Source organism: Loxodonta africana, chromosome 6, assembly GCF_030014295.1.
Source record: "Loxodonta africana isolate mLoxAfr1 chromosome 6, mLoxAfr1.hap2, whole genome shotgun sequence".
Taxonomy (NCBI): domain Eukaryota; kingdom Metazoa; phylum Chordata; class Mammalia; order Proboscidea; family Elephantidae; genus Loxodonta; species Loxodonta africana.
The window spans coordinates 78,788,002-78,811,199 of record NC_087347.1 but is presented as its reverse complement, the minus strand read 5'-3'; the positions used below and the strand labels follow the sequence as shown (position 1 = coordinate 78,811,199).

The window sequence follows — 23,198 nt, the reverse complement described above, 5'->3', positions numbered from 1 at the left end:
ATAACCCTCATATCAAAGCCAGGCAAAGACACCACAAAAAAAGAAAATTAGAGACCAGTATCTCTCATCAATATAGATGCAAAAAATCTCAACAAATTCTAGCCAATAGAATTCAGCATCATATCAAAAACTAATACACCATGATCAAGTGAGATTCATACCAGGTATGCAAGGATGGTTCACAATTAGAAAATCAATCAACGTAATCCACCACATAAATAGAACAAAAGACAAGAATCACATGATCATATCAATTGATGCAGAAAAGGCATTTGATAAAGTCCAGCACCCATTCCTGATAAAAAACTCTCAATAAAATAGATATAGAAGGGAAATTTCTCAACATAATAAATGGCATCTATACAGAACCAACATCATTCTCAATGGAGAGAGGCTGAAAGCATTCCCCCTGAAAACAGAAGCAAGACAAGGATGCCCTTTACCATGACTCCTATTTAAGGAAGTCCTAGCTAGAGCAGTAAGGCAAGAAAAAGAAATAAAGGGCATCCAAATTGGAAAAGAATAAGTAATACCATCCCTATTCATAGATGACATGACCCTATACATAGAGAACCCCAGAGATGCCACAAGAAAACTACTGGAAGTAATAGAAAGATTCAACAGAGTAGCAGGATACAAGATCAACATACAAAAGTCAGTTAAATTTATATAAACCAATAAAGAGAATGATGAAAACAAAATCAGTAAAACAATACCATTTATAATAAAAAAACACCCAGAATGGCCCCCCCAAAAAATAAAATACTTGGGAATAAATCTAATGGGGGATGTAAAAGACCTATACAAAGAAAACTACAAAACACTACTGCAAGAAACCAAAAGAGAGCTGCACAAGTGGAAAAACATACCATGCTCATGGATAGGTAGACTTAACATTGTAAAAATGACAATTCTACCCAAAGTAATTTACAAATACAATATAATCCTGATCCAAATAACAACATTCTTTAAAGAGATGGAAAAACTTATCATTAACATTATATGGAAAGGGAAGAAGCTATGGATAGGTAAAGCACTATTGAAGAGGAAGAATAAAGTAGGAGGACTCACACTATCTGACTTCAGAACCTACTGTACAGCTATGGTAGTCAAAATAGCCTGGTACTGGTACAACGACAGATACATTGACCAATGGAACAAAACTGAGAAACCAGACGTAAATCCTTCCACCTATGGTCACCTGATCTTTGACAAAGGCTGAAAGTCCATTAAATGGTGAAAAGACAGACTTTTTAACAAATGGTGCTAGTAAAACTGGATGTCCATCTGCAAAAAAATGAAACAGGACCTATACCTCACACCATATACAAAAACTAACTCAAAGTGGATCAAAGACCTAAATATAAAGCCAAAAACCATGAAGTTCATAGAAAAAAAATAGGATCAACACTAGATGCCCTAATACACGGTATTAACAGGATACAAATCACAACCAACAACACACAAGCGCTAGAGGATAAGCTAGATACCTGGGATATTCTAAAAATTAAAAACTTATGCTCATCAAAAGATTTCATCAAAAGAGTAAAAAGAGAACCTAGAGACCGGGGAAAAAAAATTAGCTATTACAAATCAGACAAAGGTCTAATCTCTAAAATCCACAAGAAAATCCAACACCTCTACAACAAAAAGACAAATAATTCAATTAAAAAATGGGCAAAGGAAATGAACAGACACTTCACCAAAGAAGACATTCAAGTGGCCAAAAGATACATGAGGAAATGCTCACGATCTCTAGCCATCAGAGAAATGCAAATCAAAACTTCAATGAAATACCATCTTACCCCGGTATTACTGGCATGAATCAATAAAACAGAAAATAACAAATGTTGGAGAGGGTTCAGGGAGCTCAGAACTCTTACGCACTGCTGGTGGGAACGCAAAATGATACAACATTTTGGAAAACGATATGGTGCTTCCTTAGAAAGCTAGAAATAGAAATAGCATTTGATCCAGCAATCCCACTGCTAGGAATATATCCTAGAGAAATAAGAGTCATCACACAAATGGATATATGTACACCCATGTTCATTGCAGCATTGTTCATAATATCAAAAAGATGGAAACAAACTAGATGCCTATCAACAGATGAATGGATAAACAATCTGTGGCACATACACGCAATGTAGTATTACACAACACTAAAGAAAAATGATGAATCTGTGAAACAGCTCATAACATGGATGCATCTGGAGGACATTGTGCTGAGTGAAATAAGTCAGTCACAAAAGGACAAATATTGTATGAGACCACTACTATAAAAACTCATGAAAAGGTTTACATACAAAAAGAAATAATATTGAACGGTTATGAGGGAGGGGAGGGGTGGGGGTGGAAAAACACTTAATAAGCAATAGATAGGTGGTAACTTTGGTGAAGGGTAAGACCGTATACAATACTGGGGAAGCCAGCACAACCTGTACAAGGCAAGCCCATTGTAGCTCCATAGGCACATCCAAACTCCCTGAGGGACCAAATTGCTGGGCTTAAGGCTGTGGAGGCCATGGTCTCAGGGAACATCTAGGTCAATTGGCATACAGAGTTTATAAAGAATATGTTCTACATTCTACTTTGGTGAGTAGTGTCTGGGGTCTTAAAAGCCTGTGAGCTGCCATCTAGGATACTGATGTAGGATACTGGTCCCACCCCTTCGGGAGCAAGGAAGAATGAAGAAAACTAAAGACATACAGGAAAGATTAGTCCAAGGGACTAATGGACCACACCTACCACGGCCTCCGCTGTACTGGACTCAGTACTGGACCCAGTATGGTACCTGGCTATCATGACTGACTACTCTGACAGAGATCACAATAGACAGTCCAGACAGAGTTGGAGAAAAATGTAGAACAAAATTCCAACTAAAAAAAGACAGACCAGACCTGCTGGCCTGACAGAGACTGGAGAAACCCTGAGAGTGTGGTCCCCAGACACCCTTTCAGCTCAGTAATTAGGCCACTCCTGAGGTTTACCCTTCAGCCAAAGATTGAACAGTCCCATGAAACAAAACAAGACTAAAGGGGCACACCAGCCCTGGGGCAGGGACTGGAAGGTGGGAGGGGATAGGAAAGCTGGTGATAGGGAACCCAAAGTTGAGAAGGAAGAGTGTTGACATGTCATGGTGTTGTTAACCTGTGTCATACAACAATGTGTGTACTGTTTGATGAGAAACTAGTTTGTTCTATAAACCTTCATCTAAAGTTCAATAAAAAGAAAAGAAAAAAAAAAAACTGCCATGAGATACTATTTCACCATGGCATTACTGGTATTAATCAACAAAACAAAAATAACAAATGTTGGAGAGGTTGCAGGGAAATTGGAACCCTTATTCACTACTGGTGGGGATGTAAAATGGTATAACCACTGTGGAAAACAATATGGTGTCACCTTCAAAGGCCAGAGCTAGAAATACCATACGATCCAACAATCCCACTCCTAGGAATATATCCTACAGAAATAAGAGCCATCACAGGAATAGACATATACACACCCATGTTAATTGCAGCACCATTCACAATAGCAAAAAAGATGGAAACAACCTAGGTGCCCATCAACAGATGAATGGATAAACAAATTATGGCACATACACACAATGGAATAATATGCAATGATAAAGAATAATGAATCTGCAAAACATTTCACAACACAGATGAATTTGGAGGGTACTATTTTTTTTATGCTAAGTGAAATAAATCAATGACGAGAGGAAAAATACCGTATGAAGTCACTATTATAAAAACCCAAGAAAAGGTTTACACACAGAAAGAAACAATCTTTAATGGTTACAAGGGAGGGGAGGGGTGGAGAGGGAAAAATACTAGACAATAGGTAAGTGGTAACTTTGGTGAAGGGTAAGACAACACACAATATAGGGGAAGTCAGCACAACTTGACCAAGGCAAAGTCAGAGAAGATTCCTAGACACATCCAAATACCTTGAGGGACCGAGTTACTGGGCTAGGGATCATGGTCTTGGGGGACATCTAGGTCAACTGTCATACCATAGTTCATAAAGAAAATGTTCTATATTCTACTTCTGTGAGTAGTGTCTAGGGTCCTAAAAGCTTGCAAGTGTCTATCTAAGGTACATCTGTTGGTCCCAGCATGTTCAGAGCAGAGGAGAATGAAGAAAACCAAAGATACAAGGAAAATATTAGTCCAAAGGACTAATGGACTGCATGAACCACAGCCTCCACCAGCCTGAGCCCAGAAGAGCTAGATGGTACCCAGCTACCATCATTGACCACTCTGACAAGGATCACAATAGAGGACCCTGGACAGAGCAGAAGAAAAATGTAGAACAAAATTCAAATTCACAAAAAATACCAGACTTACTCTTCTCACAGTGACTGGAAGAACCCCGAGACTACGGCCTCTGGACACCCTGCTAACTCAGAACTGAAGCCACTCCCTAAGTCCACCTTTCAGCCAAAGATTAGACAGGCCTATAAAACAAACAATAATACATGGGAGGAAAGTGCTTCTTAGTTCAACCAAGTCTACAAGACAGAATGGGCAACACCTCCCCGGAAGCAAAGAGGAGAAGGCAGGAAGGGACAGGAAAACTGAATGAATGATCCCTGAGGACCCAGGGTAGAAAGGGAAAGGGCAAGAGTGCTGATATGTTGCGAGGATTGCAGCTAATGTCACAAAACAATTTCTGTATAAAATTTTTGAATGAAAAACTAATTTGGGCCATAAACTTTCACCTAAAATACAATAAAATTAAAAAAAAAAAAGATACTGATAATAAGATACAATAATAATGAAAATTAAAAAAAAAAAGCAGGTATTCACTTACATCAGAACCAACTTATGACAGAGTAGCCGTTGGAACAGAACCCCGTTGTAAGTTGGGGGCTACCTGTAATTCTATTTTCTTCAACTTTAAACTGTCTTCAGATTTTTTTTTTTTTTCCCTATAATGGCTCCAGGTAGAAAGTAAAGAACAAAAAAGAATTCAATGCAATCAGGAAATATTGTAGGATTAATTTAGTGCCACGTGGCAGTATCCAGCACCCAACCTGGTCAGCTTACCTCCTGTTCCGAGTCAAACCAAGGAAAACCAACCACAGCAAAGGCCATGGTGCAATCAGAGATCTAAGTTAGCCATACAATGGCTCTCATCCCATGGTTTGAATAGTAAGTCAAAGTCTGACTTGTCAAGGCCACCTCGAGATCCCTTTAGATCTGTGGTTTTAGGAAGCTTTCCGCTTTCACCTGGAATGACTTTTGATACTGAGTAGTCTCCCAGGCTTAACTTCTTTATGGAACCACAAATAACCAAGAGCAAATTTTCCTCTCAATTAAAAAAGAAAGAAAAATTAATGAAATTAAGTATCTGGTGTGAACAGACCAACTAAATCTGGTGGCTTCATTCCTTGTTTCCCAAATGGTTTTTGGCCAATTGCACGAAAACATATGGTTGTCCTCAGGAAGAGTCCTGGTAGAGCCAAGATGTCATCCTTATGTGCCTTCAGCTGCCCTCTGAATTCTATTTAACAGTTTCTCTTGGTGCAAGAGCTTCAAATATTAACCCAAAAAGTGTGTAGGGAAGAGTTTGTCCTCCAGGACTGTAAGCCTGCTGGATCCAAAGGAACTATGGGGGCTTCAGATGCTTTAAACAAGCAGAGGGAAAAAGCTGATGAAGATAAAGTGCTATGTGCCATAGCTCGTTATTCGGAGCAGCATTGAGCCTGCCAGGCCATTAGGATTGTTTCTGATTTTGCCATCAATGCCTCTCTTGAGATGGCTTATTTGTAAAAGGTACAGGTCTAGGATATGCATTCATTTGTAAAAGATGTACTGTGCATATTCTGCAGCTAATTCCCTGTTCATGAACTTTACCTGTGACTAAATACATTTTATTTCTTACAGCTGAGCTTCAGTAATTGGTTTTTGCAGACAAACACATCTAGCAAGGAAAATATGAGAATCCCAGCTCTCTTCCTATTTTTTTGAAATGGCTTTTGCTGCAGATGGGAAAAGCTATCCTAGCTCAGAGTTGGCAGTTCCCTAGGTCAAATCTTAGAGCACTGGCACCTGGGAGCTCAAAGGCAAGGAGCAGGTGGCTTTGGAAACATAAATGACCCTAAGAGTAGGCACAGGGGAGGGGAGAAGCAAACAACAGTGGAAGGGAGGTGGCGACCAGGGAGAAGTATGACTCTCAGGGAGAGGGAGTCCCTGAAGAAATGAGCTGCACACCCACCGTTCATGGCAGCTCAGTGTGGTTTATTTTCCCAGGTCTAACGCAGTCATGGAGGTCCCTAGAAATGCTTAGTGAGCCACCACCAAATCACAGAGCACAACCAATTCCAGACTAAACTACCACTGGGAGTTGGAGACTTATTATCATGTTATGTGGGATTTGGCTGTGAAAAGAAAATGTGGGTTCATCTAGTGGATTGATTAGCTAATTTATTCAGGAAAAAAGAAGGTTAAATGTGCAGCATTTGCTTTGGCCCTGAAAGCACTGAATTATACACTTCCACAGTTTCCTTCATTGCGTCCCACATTGCCAAAAAAAATTGGGCTAGTTGGTATACCCTTGATATCTGCATGTGAATCTGAGACTAAAATTAGCACAGGATTCCGAAACTGCATCAATGTATACACAGAATAGTCATATTCTGCCCCAGCCCCACCCCAGACCAGTTCTAGAGACAATTGTGATGTGAGGAAATGTGCCTGCATCCCCTCTTTTTTCTCAGGCATCCCAAGTCTCTGGCTTTGTCCTTTCTGCCTAGGATTCCCCATTGTGGGCACCATGACATCCCAATCTTTCCCAGTCCATTTTTATACCCTGCAGCTCATCTGTTTTTTTTTTTTTTTTTTTTAATAATTCTGTCCCATACTAATAGTGAAAGGTTAATGAAAAATCATTTCCTATTCTGGTGCTATTTGAATTTTCACAACTCCTTGATTATGGTGGGACGGTCACATGCAGAGGCAGGACCAGGAAGGAGACTTTTGGGAACAAGGAGCCATTCTCAGAACACCTGAATCAGATCATAAAGGGAGTTAACACCATTACCCACCTCTCACCCTCACTTGCCATTCCTTTGTTTTTCCCTCATTAAGTATAAAGACCTCTATACAACCATTTACAATGCAGTTTTTTAAGTGCTAAAATGAACTGTGGTCATATTGCTGTGAACATCCCAGGGAGGGGAAGGGAATTCTACCCGTTGAAGAAGAAAAAGATGTCACAGACGAGGTGAGGTTTGAGTTGCTATTTTAAAAATAAGTGGAAAGTTACCTGGTGGTGAAAGGCATAAACACGGATTCAACAAATTGGAATTCATAGTAATTCTGAGGGAAAAACAAACAAACAAAGGCATGGATGGTCTTTGATCAACTGTAACATCTTTTGATTGAACCCAGAGATTCTAGAGCCCTGGCTATCAGGCAGCTCCCCATTGGGAAGAGAGTGGAAGACTTTGCTGGCTTCCTCAGAGCAGTCAGCCTTGGTGACAGATTCTTTGCTGAGTGATGTACCAATAGAAGCCCAGTAGCAACCTAGTACCAGACATACTTCTCCCTATTCGCAAGTTTCACAGGAAAGCTCCTGGCTGGATTTCAAACCAATAGTCCAGCACTCCATACTCATTGTTTTAGACTTGTACTCAATTCTATTCTATCTCTGGCACACGAGATGCTGATGGATTTAGACATGTGATATAAAGGCACAGAAAGAGAATCTGATAGATTGTTCTCTGTTCTGTTTGTGTGAGTACCAGGGCTGGGGATAGGTATATAAAATCAAGCCCTGCCCTGCCTTCTTTGTTCACATTCTGGGGAACCATTATCCTCCCAAAATGCAAGGCTGAACCCTTGGCACCATATCTGAAATGATAGAATGCATGGTTAAGACTGCAGGCTGTTGGTTCAAGTCCCAGCTCCTCCAGTTACTAGCTGTGTGTCTTTCAGTGAGATATTTAACAACCCTGTGCCTAAATTCCCTCATCTTCAACATGGAGATGCTATTAGTGACTGTGTTGAATGGCTGTGATGAGGATTAAATGACTTAATATGTATAAAGTGCTTAAAAGAGTGCCTGGCATACTATCAACTGTACATGTTCACTATTACTATCTTCTCTGTTGCTGGGCAAACATTCTCTCTTTTTCATGCTTCATTACAACTTTTTCATGGAGGAGAGTTCTGGTAAGTTCCAAGAACCAGCAACGATATCCTGGACACACAGAGGGAACACCTAGAGCAGTGCCCTTCTTGTTCCTTTCCTTGGGACTGAGAGGCTGTGGTGCAATGTAATACTTAATATTGCCCTTCTAGCCATGGTTTTTGTGACTCACACACAACCATTGAGTAGGACTATGTAAACACGATATATGGAATCTGTGATGGTTGGGGTTATGTGTCAACTTGGCTAGGCTGTGATTCCCAGGATTGTGTGATTGTCCTCCATTTTATGTGTTATGGGTCCTGACCTCTATATGTTGATGAGGCAGGGTTGGTGTAGGGTGTGTCTTGGGTCGAAGCCTTGCAGGAGGGTGTGATTCGAGCCCCATCCTTACCCAAGTTACGCCCTTCCTTGAAGCGTGACCTGCATCTAAGATATACCTGTGTGCCCTGGCAAGGCTGTCTCTCTGCCTTTGGATCCTGTGTCTTGTTGGTGATCAATTGGCCATGCCAGGGACCTGCTGCATGGCCTGCCGATTCTGGCATTCACTGGCCTCCATAGCCCCTTGGGCCAGTGGCCTGTCATTTGACCTGATTCACCAGCTTCTGCAGCCTTGTGAGCCAGCAGCCTGTGGTCTGAACTGCTGGTTTAGGTTCCTCAGCTCCTACAGCCATGTGGGTCAGGAGAAGCCTACGCCTGATCCATGAATTTGGGACTTGTCAGCATCCACAACCACATGAGCCATTTCCTTTATACCGCTCATGAGTTCTGTGAGCCATTGCAGTGAATTAGGGAAACCAAAGACGGGGAGTGTACTGAGGGGAGAGGGAGTAGTTGATATTAGAGATGATGGAGTGGTATAGCAGCTTGGAAAAGTTGGACACTTGGGACACCTTTAACCTCTACCTTGTAGGAACCAGCTTTGTACTGATCCTTATAAAATAAATTATTTGTTTAGAGGCAGAAACTGCTGGTGGATTATAATGTAGACAGCCTGGGTGGGCCACTTTCTTTCCTCTGCTGCCTACTGAGTGTTGAAATGTGGCCAAGTGAGCCCTCTCTTCCAGATGCCCTCAGCATTGAGGGCCAATTAGGTCCTGGGGATAGGAAGATGGGTTGTCCCTTTGGGCTCCTTGGAGAAGGTTTAAAGCAATCTCTGATGAACCTATGTGCAGAGTTGGGGTGTGTTCTATGCTCTCTATGACTATTGGTACCAATTATTGTGTAGGTAGTAGAAATTGGGGTGCTAATATTTTTAATCCACTCTACTCTTTCCATGCAAGACCTAGTCCAGACCCTCATCAATTCTCAGAGCCTTTTTTTAATTGAAATTTTTATGGAGATAAACGTAGATTCATGTGCAGTCATAAGAAATAATGCAGAGAGATCCCGTGCACGCTTTGCCTGCTTCCCCCCAGTGGTGATATTTTGCAAACTCTAGGGTAGCCTTGCAGCTGCCATTCTCCACTCCATTCTGCTCTCTCTCCTTGCCAGTGCATTTTCTCCAGGGCTGGCAGATTGATCTTCCCAAAGCATTGCTCTGATTGCTTCTCTTTCCTGCCAAAAATCCTCTGCTGGCTTCCACTGCCTCAGTTACCTACTGGGGCCAGCAGGTATCATAAATGAGTTCAGCAGGCTGGACAAAGTGAAACAGGCATGCTTTGGATATGAACACACCTGAAAAAATTCTTAAGTTCTGTAAAGAAGTGTTCTCCCTCCCATTTATCTTGAAAACAGTTTTTTCTAATTTAGTGGAGACTTGGTTCCAAAAGTAATTCACTTCTCTCTTAACTCTGCTATCTGGTCATATTTCCTCCCAGACTGGGAGCAAAGATGTCACCTTGAGGGCAGATCCCTGTCTCATACTCTCAATCAACTTTGTGTTTCCACAGCACATACCTTATTGCTTTATTCTTATTAGGTGCTCAATACGCATTTGTTGAATATGTGAATGAAATAAACAGTAAAAGTAATAATGTTGTTGTTGTTAGGTGCCGTCGAGTTGGTTCTGACTCATAGCGACCCTATGCACAACAGAACGAAACACTGCCCGGTCCTGCACCATCATTACAATCGTTGTTATGCTTGAGCTCATTGTTGCAGCCACTGTGCCAATCCACCTTGTTGAGGGTCTTCTTCTTTTCCACTGACGCTGTACTCTGCCAAGCATGATGTCCTTCTCCAGGGATGCATCCCTCCTGACAACATGTCCAAAGTATGTAAGACGCGATCTCGCCATCCTTGCCTCTAAGGAGAATTCTGGCCGCACTTCTTCCAAGACAGATTTGTTTGTTCTTTTGGCAGTTCATGATATATTCAATATTCTTTGCCAACACCACAATACAAGGGTGTCAATTCTTCTTCTGTCTTCCTTATTCATTGTCTAGCTTTCACATGCATATGATGTGATTGAAAATACCATGGCTTGGCTCAGGCGCACCTTAGTCTTCAGGGTGACATCTTTGCTCTTCAACACTTTGAAGAGGTCCTTTGCAGCAGATTTGCCCAATGCAATGCGTCTTTTGATTTCTTGACTGCTGCTTCCATGGCTGTTGATTGTGGATCCAAGTAAAATGAAATCCTTGACAACTTCAATCTTTTCTCCGTTTATCATGATGTTGCTCATTGGTCCAGTTGTGAGGATTTTTGTTTTCTTTATGTTGAGGTGTAATCCATTCATTAGTAAGTGCTTCAAGTCCACTTCAAAGTAACAATAGTAATAATAAATAATAAAGTAATAATAGGAAAGCTCAAAGTAACAAGCTTTATTTCAGTATCTGTGGTTGTCTCTCATTTATTTAATAACCACCCATTAAGCACTTCTAGAAGTGTAGTTTACAGTCATTCAGCAGATACTGTCTGCACCTTTTATGGGCTTGCACATTTAGTGTGAGCAGCTGAGGATACTGTGGAGAACAAGGGGGAAAATTCCCTTCCCTTGGGGGGCTATCAGTCTAGTAGGAAGTCAGACATCAAGATAGTAGAAACACAATTTACTGTCTAATTACATAAGGTAAAAAAAAAAAAAGAAGGATCGGAATATATGAGCAAAAAATAGGGGAATGTACAAATATACTAACCCTATGAAAGGTCTGATGTAATGACTTAATATTGCAAAGGATGAATAACACTGGTGTTAAGCTGTGAGGCACTTTTAAAGTCCTCATTTGGGACAAGATGAGTGGCAGCCAGTCCTAGTTAGAGGATGGAACAGAAGACCTGGACAGCAGGGTAACGAGATGTTTAAAGTTGCTACACTTGACAATTCATCCCAGTTTGATCAGGATGTGTTTTTGCCTTTTATTGCAGTGAAATTATTAACAAAATTCATTCTCATAATGTCCTGATTTAGACAATAAATTATATGGTTACTCTACTTACAGCTATTAGCAGAGTGTTGACTGGTTAGAAATTATTGGAGCCCTCGTGGTGAAGTGGTTAAGAGCTACGGTGTACCAAGGTTGCTAAACAAAAAGGTTAGCAGTTCGAATCCACTAGCCGCTCCTTGGAAACCCTATGGGACAGTTCTACTCTGACCTACAGGGCCGCTCTGAGACAAAATCAACTTGACGGCAATTTTTTTTTTTTTAGTAATTATTGGTCAAATTACTATTATTACATTCCTTAAAAACAAGGAAGCTCCTATTCAGTTTCAGAAAGAAAAGCAGCTTTAAGTAAACTGTCCACTCGACTAATGAAAATGACCATGTGAGGCAGAAATTCACTGGGGGAAAAAGATTCTATGTTAAAAAAGTTCTGTGTGTTATGCCCACATAAAAACCTGCACACAAATGTTTATACCAGTTTTATTCAAAATTGCCAGAAATTGGAAGCTACCAAGACATCCTTCAATAGAGAAATGGGTAAACAAACTGTGGTGCATCCATACAACAGAGGGTTACTCAGCGATAAAAAGAAATGAGCCATCAAGCCATGGAAAGACATGGGAGAGCTTTAATGGCATACTACTAAGTGTAAGAAGCCTGTCTGAAAAAGCTACATACTGTATGATTCCAACTAAATGGTATTCTGGAAAAGGCAAAATTATACAGACAGTGAAAAGATCAGTGGTTCCCAGGGAGCCAGAAAGAGGTGGAGGTATGAATAACAGGTGGAGCACAGAGCATTTTTAGGGCAATGAAATTATTCTGTATGATAGTGTAATAGTGGGCAATGACATTAGTTAAGCATTTGTCAAAACTACAATACAAAGTATGAACCCTAAGGTAAACTGTGAGCTTTAGTTAATAATAATAATGTATCACTATTGGTTTATCGATTGTAACAAATATACCACAAAAATGTAAGATGTTAATAGGAGAAACAAGGTTCAGAGGTGAGGGGGTCTATGGGAACTCTAATTTTTGCACAATTTTTTCTGTAAATCTAAAACTGCTCTAAAAAATAGCCTATTTGAAAAACAAAATGTTCCATGTGTAACATATACATGTGTTAAGACCAACAGGTTTTGCTGATCACAAAAGCACAGTTGAGGTCACGTCACTACCAGTTGTGTATATTTATATTTATGAACGTTGCTTTGCTTTTTCCCTAGCTCCCAGCCTATATTAGCTTCCTAGGGCTACTGTTACAAAGTAAGTGACTTAATGCAATAGAAAGTTATTCACTGACAGTTCTGGAGGCTAGCAGTCTGAATTCAGGGTGTCAGCAGGGCCACGCTCTCTCTGAAGGCTCTAAGGAAGGTTCTTCCTTGTCTCTTCCAGCTTCTGACAGACCCGGGCATTCCTTGGCTTATAACATAACTCCATTCTCTAATTCGGGCTTCACATGGCGGTCTTCCCTCTGTGTCTGTCTCTTCTCTTCTTATAAAGACACTAGTCATATCGGATTAGAGCCCATCCTGCTCCAGTATGACCTCTTGTTAACTAATCACATCTACAAAGATGCTATTTCTAAATAAGGCCACATTCACAGGCACCAAAGGCTAGGACTTGAATATATCTTTGAGGAGGACACAAATCAACTTAAAAAAATCTAAGTATAAATGTGGGAATCAGAAGTCTCTTAAATATTCCATTTATCTGTGCTCAGTTCCATCAGGAATATAATGGCTGACACATGCTATTAACTGCTATCTCATTATAAATAGTAGGGACCAGTCCCTGGAGAAGGACATCATGCTTGGTAAGGTAGAGGGTCAGCAAAAAAGAAGTTCAGTGAGATGGATTGACAGACTGGCTGAAACAATGGGCTCCCACATAGGAATGATTGTGAGTTTGGCACAGGGCCGGGCAGCGTTTTGTTCTGTTGTACAGAGGGTCGCTGTGAGTCGGAAATGACTCGACAGCACCTAACAACAACAACAACATTATAAAGAGTGTATGCTAAACAGGCATACTGAGCTTCCAAAGGAAAAAAAAATATCTTCTTTCTTCACATTAAAATGTTCCTTGTAAAGGTTTTTTCTCTTGCTACTTTAGCACTGTCATTTTTAAGTCAATAATACTCCTTAACAAGGTCCTTCCTTTTGGGTTAAACCTTGTAAAATTATAAGCCACCATTAAAGCGTTTACCATGTAGTTAGCCACAAAAAGCAGATAAAACGTAAACTGCCCTTCTGGTGGTGGTAGTGTTGTTAGCTGCTGTCAAGTTGGCCTCCAGCTCTTGGCAACCCATGCACAACGGAATAGGACTTTTGTGATCCATAGGGTTTTCACTGGCTGATTTTCAGAAGTAGATAGCCAGCCCTTTCTTCCTCATTTGCCTTAGTCTGGAAATTCCACTGAAATCTGTTTAGCGTAATAGCAACACGCAAGTCTCAACTGACAGATAGGTGGTGGCTGAGCTTGAGATGCCTTGGCCTAGAGTCAAATCCAAGTCTCTGGCATGGAAGTGTGGAATTCTACCACTGAACCACCACTGTCTGTGGTCTTCTGGTAAAAAAAAAAAAAAAAGTGTCCAATTTGGTGGGCCCATTCAATGGCCCGTCCAATATTCAGGACTCTGGAAAGGTCACAGCTAACACAATGCATAATTGCTTTCATTCCTAAAGCCTTTACTAATACCTCAGGTTATTGAGCATTTATGAAAAGCCAGCAAGTCATCAGAATAGCACTGGAGGAATAACTTAGCTAAGGTTAACACTCTGATCACAGTAAAGAGGGTCTCATGTGTACAATAGAAAAAGCATCAGCCTGGGAGTAAAGTTGTCTGAGTTCTTGTCTTGGCTCTGCCATTAATAAGCTGTGTGGGATGTGGATGCTCAGCTTCAGCTCTCTGGGCCTGGCTTTCTTCATATGTGAGCAGACATGACTGGAACATAGAATTTCTCAAATACTTCAACTCTAACATTTTCTGATTTTATGCCTTCCTCTGCTCTGCAAACATTCCTCTGTCCCTGCCTCTTAACACAATTCATGTCTTCTGTTGGACTGTTCTCCTTACTCTCAGGGAAGCTCTCAAGTACTATCATGTATCCATAATTTTCCAAAATTGGGGAAAAAATTTTTAAAAGAATATAGTTTGACTCTGTCACTGTTTACCCATTCCTTCTTTCATTCACTAACACTCATTGGGTGTCTACTTTTTTTTTTTTAGCTTAATTCCATTGTCAGCTTGAGAAAGCTTGATGACTGACTATGTAGAGAATCTACACATCTCCAAAAAATGCTCCCATTTTGCATTGGTAATCAAGATTGTGGACAAGAAGCCGATGTCTAGCTTCAGCTCCATTTGTGCAAAATTCTAGCAAGACTCCTTGAACAAATAGAGAGTTTTGTGATGGAATATGTCCAGTTTGGAATTCCTTTCTTGTCTGCCTTTTTAGTCAAAACTGAAAATCTTGACCTTTTAGGTTCCTTTCAGTTAAAGGACAAGTTTTACTGGCTGGGTATTCTGTTATTTCCTAATGTTCTATGTATCTGTTTCTTTTTCAGCATCAAAGATTCCTTATATTCTGTTTGGGGTTATAATAAATATAATTGTAAAAATAGTTGTTGATTACACACTTTGTGAAATAGGCAAAAATAAATAAAAAGAAGTAAATACCAACTAAAACATGTAGACCTAATTTCAAGCAAGAATAGGATTGTAGGAACAAGCTAGAAGTGAAAGATGATACACATTTAGGATTGTAGCAGAGACAATGGGTTTAAGGCCCTCACTAGAGAACAGTATTTCACTAGCATCTGATTAGTTTGACCATTTGATGGAGTTTAGAAATCTGCTGCCTGTGTGTTGACTTTTCAGAAAAATTAATGCATTTGAAAAAATATGGGCTTTATTTCTGAATTGTGGGCCTTTTTGATGTAAATTATGGATTAGTTTCATGACTTTTTCTCTGAATAATAAAAAAGCATTCTGTAGAGGCTAAACCATATAAACAATACCAAGAGAAGCACATGGCATAAAGAAATTCTTCAGGAAATAGCTCAAATAGTTCCAGGGTATTTTAGGGGTGAAGAAAAAATTAGGAGAAAACATTTATCCTTTATTTTTCCTTTTGTTTGTGTGTTTTTTTTAGGCTTTCTAATTCATCTTCCCTTCTGTGAACGGCATAAGTACTTACGAAATTTACAGTAAAAGCCTAACATATACTTAATTTTTAAAGACGTGGCTGTTCTCCAGAAGCCCTTCCAAATTACAGTACATTAGTGCTCTTACATCCTGTCCCTGTTCCATCAAATAGAAGCATTTATCTTAAACATTTTCTCAATTTTTACCCAAATTATTCATTTTTCACATCCCCCAAAGGCATTTGACAACAGAGAAATGGGATGTTCGTTCACATTAAGCAATTTTAAAAACACTTAAGGAGACAATGTGAAGCCACCTGCCTAATCCCCATATCAGTGCTACCAACTAATGACAACCCTCCAGGTTGTTGCTTCAGAAGAGAAAACATTTGGTTTATTTTGTGAAGGAAACAAACTGAGACCTTCCCTCATCTGCATTGCCTTTTATTCATTGAATCTTGAAGGGACCAGTGGCTATGGTGCTTTGCAAAATGAGAAGCTACAAGTAAACGCTTTTGCTTAAATAAATAAATAGATCAATTGATCAATCAATATTTTCAAAAACTGCTTCCTGTATTAGTGGAATAAATGGACTATACAACCTAGTGAATTTGACTGTTTTTAATATGAACCCTTTGTCCCCCTCCGAATATGCAGCTCCAGGGGTAGATTATCCAAGAAGCAAGGTACACATGAGCTTACTTGTGCTTACTTACTAATCTGCAGTACATAATTTCACTTGGAAAACAGGTGAAACTGTGCACTATAGATTAGTAAGTAAACACAAGTAAGCCCATGCGTACCTTGCTTACTGGTTAATCCGCCCTTATGCAGCACCATTTTAGTCACAGGGTTTGATGAGAAAAAAACAGATAAAGAGGATTTCCATCCCAAAACCTGACACCACCCCCTAAAAGAGAAAGTTTCTGGCGTAACATAAATATCTTGAAGCACTCTCTCCATAGACCCAGTTACCCCTTCAGAGTTGCTGTGTAGAGTCGTGTTTTAGAATGAATGTTAGTTACCTCAGCCACTTCCTTACATTCTGAACCTGGGCAGATACCCAATGATTCTGAACATTATTTTTTTCATCTGTAGAATGGGCGTAACACCCACCTCTCAGGGCTTTTATGAGGATTAAATGTAAACTTGTTTGTGTGGTGCTTGGCAAGGAGTGAGCATTCAATAAATAGTAGTTATTCCTATTATTTATTGTAGAAGACTTTAAATCCAGAGGGGATTGTAAAAAAATTTCCAAAATTTCTATAAAGAAATTCCTTCATTTTGTTGACAGAAATACAATGCCGTGTCACTAGGTTTCTTGTCCTATCTTCCTTGTTTTCTCAAAAATCTCATATCATGCTAAGAATAGCATTTGATTTCAAGGAAACATGTGGAGGGGGCGATTTCATTTAGCTTCTGCAGCCCTATAGAGCGTGAATAACTTTAATGACCACAAACTTTCAAGCCTGAGCTCTTTAATGCACCGCTGCTTGTGCCAACCCCGCACAGCCTCTCACCATTATCCCAAAGTTGTTTGGTCCAGCTCTTTGATTGGGTCTGAAATCTCTGGAAACTAAGGGATGATGTGCTTATTTTGAAAACAGCTTGACCATCAACCATCTAACAATCATAAAATAGCCATAAAGTAGTGCTTACGTGGGCTGTAATATTGGTGTTACTCATGGTGGACAAATAAATTATGGAAGTGTCACAATGTTGGGCAGTGAAATCTGGATATCTAATCAGCTGTACCAGCCTGTAGAGCTGCAAGGGAAATGTAGAACCATTCTTTCTAGATGAAGCAAATCGGATAAGCATTTACCCTCTCCTGGCAAGATACACATCAAGCAATCTGGGAAACCAAATGCCTGTTCTGTTCCCATTTACTCTTTTAAACAAGTTCCTGCGAGGCTCATTTTGAGAGGCAGACTTCGCTTGGCCACCAGACGTTATCAATTTAAGGGAGGTGGTCATTGATCTATACAAGCTTTTCTTGAAGGGATTTTGAAAAGATCATCACAGAAATGAAGCATTCATATGAACATGTGGCTTTATCTTTCCTATCTCTCCAGTCTGAGCCTTATTATGTTGCCTTAAGCCTCCCCACTCCGGCTCTCACCCAGGACTTCCGTGCTACCTAAGGTAGTCCATGTTCAAAAATGTCCTAGCTTTCCTGTGCCATTCCCATTCTCATCAGAAAGCTGGTCTCTACTGGAGACTGGGAGATAGTGATGGACTTGAATATAAAATGTTAAAAAATTACAGACCTTAGCTACATATACATATACGCTACCATATAATTCACATTTTTAAAGGTAACATCACTGAAGTCAAATAAATCAATAATTGGTGACATTTTAGGCTGAGTGAAAGGGGAAATAAAAAGATCCAGGACAGAGCTGCTTTGGTTACTTCTCTGAGTCTCTCATTGTTGTTTCACAGCATTTTCCCATGTTTTTACTTAAGAATTCATTCATTTATTCATCAACAAATATTTATTGAGAACCTATAATGTCCTTGTAACTATTCTGGGAGCTTGAATACCTTTAGCAGTGAGAGTGTTTGGAGCTTCGTTTCTGTGCCGAATAATGGAACGCAAGGCTGGGAGCTAGGAAAGCAGAGAAGACTGTCAGGATATTAGACTAGATGAGCTCTGAAATCCTCCGACTTAAAACAGATATGTATATATTCAATGATTTTATGAATTTGAGAGAATTGATATATGTCGTGAATAACATTAATTCATTCAACAATTATTGCATAAATACTCCAGGTACTGTACTAAAAAAACCAAACCCACTGCCATCAAGTCAATTTTGACTCATAGGGATCCTATAGGACAGAGCAGAACTGCCCCATCAGGCTTCCATGGAGCGTCTGGGGAATTCGAACTACTGACCTTTTGTTTAGCAGCCATAGCTCTTAACTACTGTGCCATCAGGATTCCAAGTTTTGTACTAAGTCCTATGAATATGGTTGTGAAAAAAAGAGACATGATTCTTGTCTTCATGGCTTACGTCTCTCTGCAAGTGCCAACTCTAGTAGGCTGAGGTTTTCTGGATGGCTTTGTTGAGAAATACTCTGAGAATCTATGAAGATAATGGCAGTGATTGATTAGACATGTCTGCATTGATCAAGTGCCATGAGCAGCATTTGCCATTCCTGGACGGTCATTCCAAGTCTTCTTATACAAGTGGAGCATAGACACTAATAATACTCTTTTACAAAGTGCACAGATCCTACCATGTTTAAAAAAAAGTCCGTTATTTTCCTGATGGAAGGCGAAGAGCTATATAAAATGAAGGAAAGAAAGGCTTTAGACTAACCTTATTCTATACCATGCTAGTACTGAAAAGAAGAGTTTAAGAAATACTTGACTGATGCCCAAAGTGGCTCTAGTGATGGACAAGTCAACACTTGACTCTTTTCAACCCACAGTAAAGTACTATCGCCTATGCTTCACAGTTTCTGGCTGATCTTTTCAGCAATTTGCTATTTAAACTACCAATCACACCTGAATTCACTTTGCACAGCTGACTGTGATGCTATCTATCAGTCTTCCTTATACTAACGCATTTCATAGTTGTTGTGGCTTTGAAAGGCTGCCAACACACAGGAACAGCTGACAATGCGACTGCCCAGCCAGACTGCCCTTTTCTCGATCTGCCTGCAACTACGACTTGCAACTTTTATAGCCTGATTCTTTACTGGTTTGACTGAAAGCATTGATTGGTTCAACAATATATTTCTTCCAATGGATTTTTTTTTGTTGGTGTTCCAGTTGTATTATTGAATTTTCCAATACATGTTGAGTAAGGGTCTGTACTAGACTGTTTAACATTACCAAGCTTCATTTGAAATAACAGCTATAAGAAGCATATACTTAATTTGTCAGGCAAATAACATAATAAATATAAAAGAAATGCAGATTTAACTGGGAGTAGCGTATGGTGGGAAGACACTTGTGAGTTCCAATTCCAGTACTGCCATTTACCAGCTTTGTTTCCTTGGATAAGTTACTTAACTTCTCTGAACTTCATGTCCTTCATCTGTAAATTGGACACAAGCATACACACCTACCTTGTATAGCTATAATAAGACTAAGAGACACAACACATATGTAAAGCACCTGGAATGTGGGAGACATTCTGTGGTTACTATTTTTAGTAATGTTACTATCTTTCAATAATTTTAGCTATTATTAATTATTCATAAGACAAAAGTGCTAGAAATACTAAGGATAAGCAATTTCCAGGACATAGGTTTTGACTCAGATCCCAAAAGTCAACAAAGATAGCGTCCTTTACCCATGTGTGGTAGGATGAGTGGGTAGAACCTTTTGTTGGTGTGCCCTCATTCTCACCTCTCCCTCAACATGCTTCCCGCCACTCTTTGTGTAACAGAAGCTCTGTGAGGAAAGAAAAAGCTGGAGGGATGGCCCCCTCAGAGCACCACGTGCTGTGTGCTGAGGGTGTAAACCCCCCTCCTCCCAAGCAGAAATATTTTAAACTTAGAGAACAATTCCATGTGCAAATATAGCATCCAAAGAAAATACCTATGAAAATAAGTAAGAATGATGTGTCAAGATGGGAGTTCCTGATCGCAAAACAAATGTGGAAGGTCCTAGAGTGCACGTGTGGCTGTGAAGTTCACCTTCTGGCCATTCACACCCCCTTACAGCATGAGGAGAGGGAACCTCCAACTAAGAGGGTCCCAGCCACAGAAAATACCCACAAAGACAGCCCAGATGCTAAGAGAAACCTCTTGCCTTCTGCTCACCCAATGCCCTGGAGCCTTGAGCTGTCTGATGCTTTCTATGACCTGAAGTCTCTCTCTTTTTCTGCCCATCTCCTCTCACCCATCAGCTCTTCTTGGAGGCTCCAGGGAAGAAGCAGAAGGCAATAAAGCTGCAGTGTAGAGCTATGAGTCTCCACCTTTTTAACTTTCAGTAGGTGGGTCCTAAGTCTCCCTGTACAACTCTTTGCTATAACAAATGATCTTAATTAGCTGATTGGAATTTAGAAAACCCAATTCACCAACTGCTCAACTGTTAAAGTTGAATGGATGGACCAGTTCAGCCAAGCAGCAACTGGTTTATTTGTTCCTCCGCTCAATTAGGCCCCTAGAATGTTAATGCTGAAAGGATGTTAATGATCAACTAATTAGTCCCCCTCAATCTAAAAATGAGAACATTGAAGCTTAGTGAAGTGAAATAGAACTTGGGTGAGGTCAGCAACAAAGCCTGAGCAGAAGCCATTTTATATTTTACTTTACTTTTTATTACTAAACTACAGAACATTAATTTAGTTTTTATTTTTATTTTTTTTAATTTTTTAAAGCTATTCAAGATAATCAGACTGAAGCTGTCCCTTCTCCAACAACTATTTTTGGTTCTTTCATCTTGGGAAAATCACTTACCTTCCTGAATTTGGCAGCAACATCACAAAAGGGTCTGATGAACATAATTGTTAGTTACAATACAAACACTGAAATGAACAGCAAGCGCAACATCTATGGCACGGTGGCAGAGTTACCACAAATAATCTTCAGGACCCCTTCCAAGGGCTTATACCTAATTTTCTATGGAAAATTTTGTACCTAAAACTTAAAAGGGCACCCTCCCCTAAACTGTATAAACTTCAGGCCCTTAAGGCCTAGATTTGCCCTTCAAAAGCCAGCATAGTGCAGTGGAAATGCTTTGGAGTCAGAATGACTTGAGTTCAAATCTCTGTCACTTACTAGCTGGCTGATCTCGGAGAAATTACTTAGAGTATCTATATACCAGTTTCCTCATCTATAAAATTCAAATAATGAAATGGATTTCCTAGAGTTGTTCTGAGGGTTAAACAACATAATGTTAGGAAAGCCCTTGGCTTAGTGCCTGGCCCAGAGCAAACCTGAAATAAAGTATAACTACTATTACAAAGGGAGGCTGTCTGATATAATGCTTAAGATCACAGGCTTTGGAAGCAAATATACCTAAATTCGAATTCCTGTTTCATACTGCAGTATTTATTGTATTATCTTAGGCAGCTTGTTTTTGACACTTAGTTCGCTTATCTTTAAATTGGGAATAATAAAACCTAGGCAAAAGAGTTGTTTTAAGATTAAGTTAGATAATATAAATTTCTCAGCTGCACAACTGACTGCTTTTGGCTGCAAGTAACAATAAAAATTCAAAAAAGCTTAAAATAGTAGCTTTCAAACTTTTTTAAGCCACAACCCACAATAATAGACTTTACATAAGTATTCAGTGCACAAATACGTATTATCACAGGATTACTGTGTGATTGAACTCAATACTACATACAACCAAGCTTTATAAAAGTTCTAGAATGGGAAAATAAAAGAGTGCTGAATCTAAATTCAGGCCTTTTCAATAAGTATGAACAGCTTGCAAATTTCCTCAGTTCTCCATTTCATTTTATTCACTTATGTTTTTAGAATCCCACAGACTTTGGCGAGAGGAGAAAAAAGACTCAAGTATGTGAAAAATCTACCTGAATATATCCAAACTGACTCTGAGCACATGCTGATTTTGAACTTAATGTTACTTAACACATCTAATTAGAGCTTCTAGAAGAATGATCTCCTGTTTGGGCCAGGGCTGGACCAGAGTATTATCCACGTCATTTTTTCAAGGGCCTTACCCACTTCTTCCTGATTATGAACCCACTAGTTTACTGAATATTATACCTCAACAATAAGCAGGTTTCCTCTGTGATAAATTACAAGTCTTGGTTTCTCCAGTTGGTATCCTACATGACGGATAAATACACTATATATAAATACACTATAGGAATGATTATTCTATTACTGACCTTTCATCATTCCACAGCAAATTCAACTAATAATAGCATAAGATTATAACTTATAGTAACCTCCTTGGCCTTTGATGAGTTATAAGCTAAATTATATAGGCTCCAATACCTCTTCAGCTAATGATGCTTGCCTTGTAGGCTGTAACTCATCTAGTGTGGAGTTTTTGGTACATTTCATGGTTATAAGATCCTTGTTCACCTGGGAATGTGTGATAAAAACAGCATCCATTGGTTTGGCACAAAATGTACAATAGCTGATAACCTATTCGTTCTATTTCCACTGCTCTTAAGATTCCCAAACTAGGTTTGGTGAATGAGGCATTAGAAAGCTGGTAAGGGGGATGTCACTGTTACTTAACCATGCCATATTCTCTGCAGCAAAATAGTGTCCAGGAAATTACTGGGACTGGCTGTGTGACAGGAGGTAGTAGGGAATTTTTCTTTGGAGATAAGTTCTTTTGACCAGCTTTTATGGGTCAGCAGGAGATGGCAGTTCCTTTCCAGTGGAATGGGTAGCAGTTTTTTTGGGTCTTTTGGGTTAATTGGAAACGCTGGTGGTGTAGTGGTTAAGAGCTATGGCTACTAACCAAAAAGCTGGCAGTTCAAATCTACCAGGTGCTCCTTGGAAACTCTACAGGGCAGTTCTACTTGGTCCTCTAGGGTCGCTGAGTCAGAATCAACTAGAAGGCAATGTTTTTTGTTTTTTTTTTGGTTTGGGTTAATTTAGACGTTGTGCCTA

At 39.7% G+C, this 23,198-nt stretch overlaps 1 protein-coding gene across 6 annotated transcripts in view; it reads right to left on the bottom strand.

Moving 5' to 3' along the window:
- The window catches only part of STK39 (serine/threonine kinase 39), a 420,086-nt gene that overhangs the window by 57,840 nt on the left and 339,048 nt on the right, over window positions 1-23,198 (bottom strand). The window contains exons 19-20 of one of the 6 annotated variants that reach the window (XM_064287033.1): window positions 18,183-18,246; window positions 10,837-10,860 (exon numbers count right to left, since the gene is read on the bottom strand). The exons of 2 other annotated variants lie outside the window; for them this stretch is intronic. In XM_064287033.1, the coding sequence (XP_064143103.1) occupies window positions 10,852-10,860; window positions 18,183-18,246 (73 nt within the window). In that variant the 3' untranslated portion in view covers window positions 10,837-10,851. Of the gene's footprint in view, window positions 1-10,836; window positions 10,861-16,431; window positions 17,403-18,182; window positions 18,247-23,198 lie in introns of those variants that run through there. 3 more of the 6 variants (XM_064287029.1, XM_064287028.1, XM_064287030.1) reach the window with 3 other exon arrangements.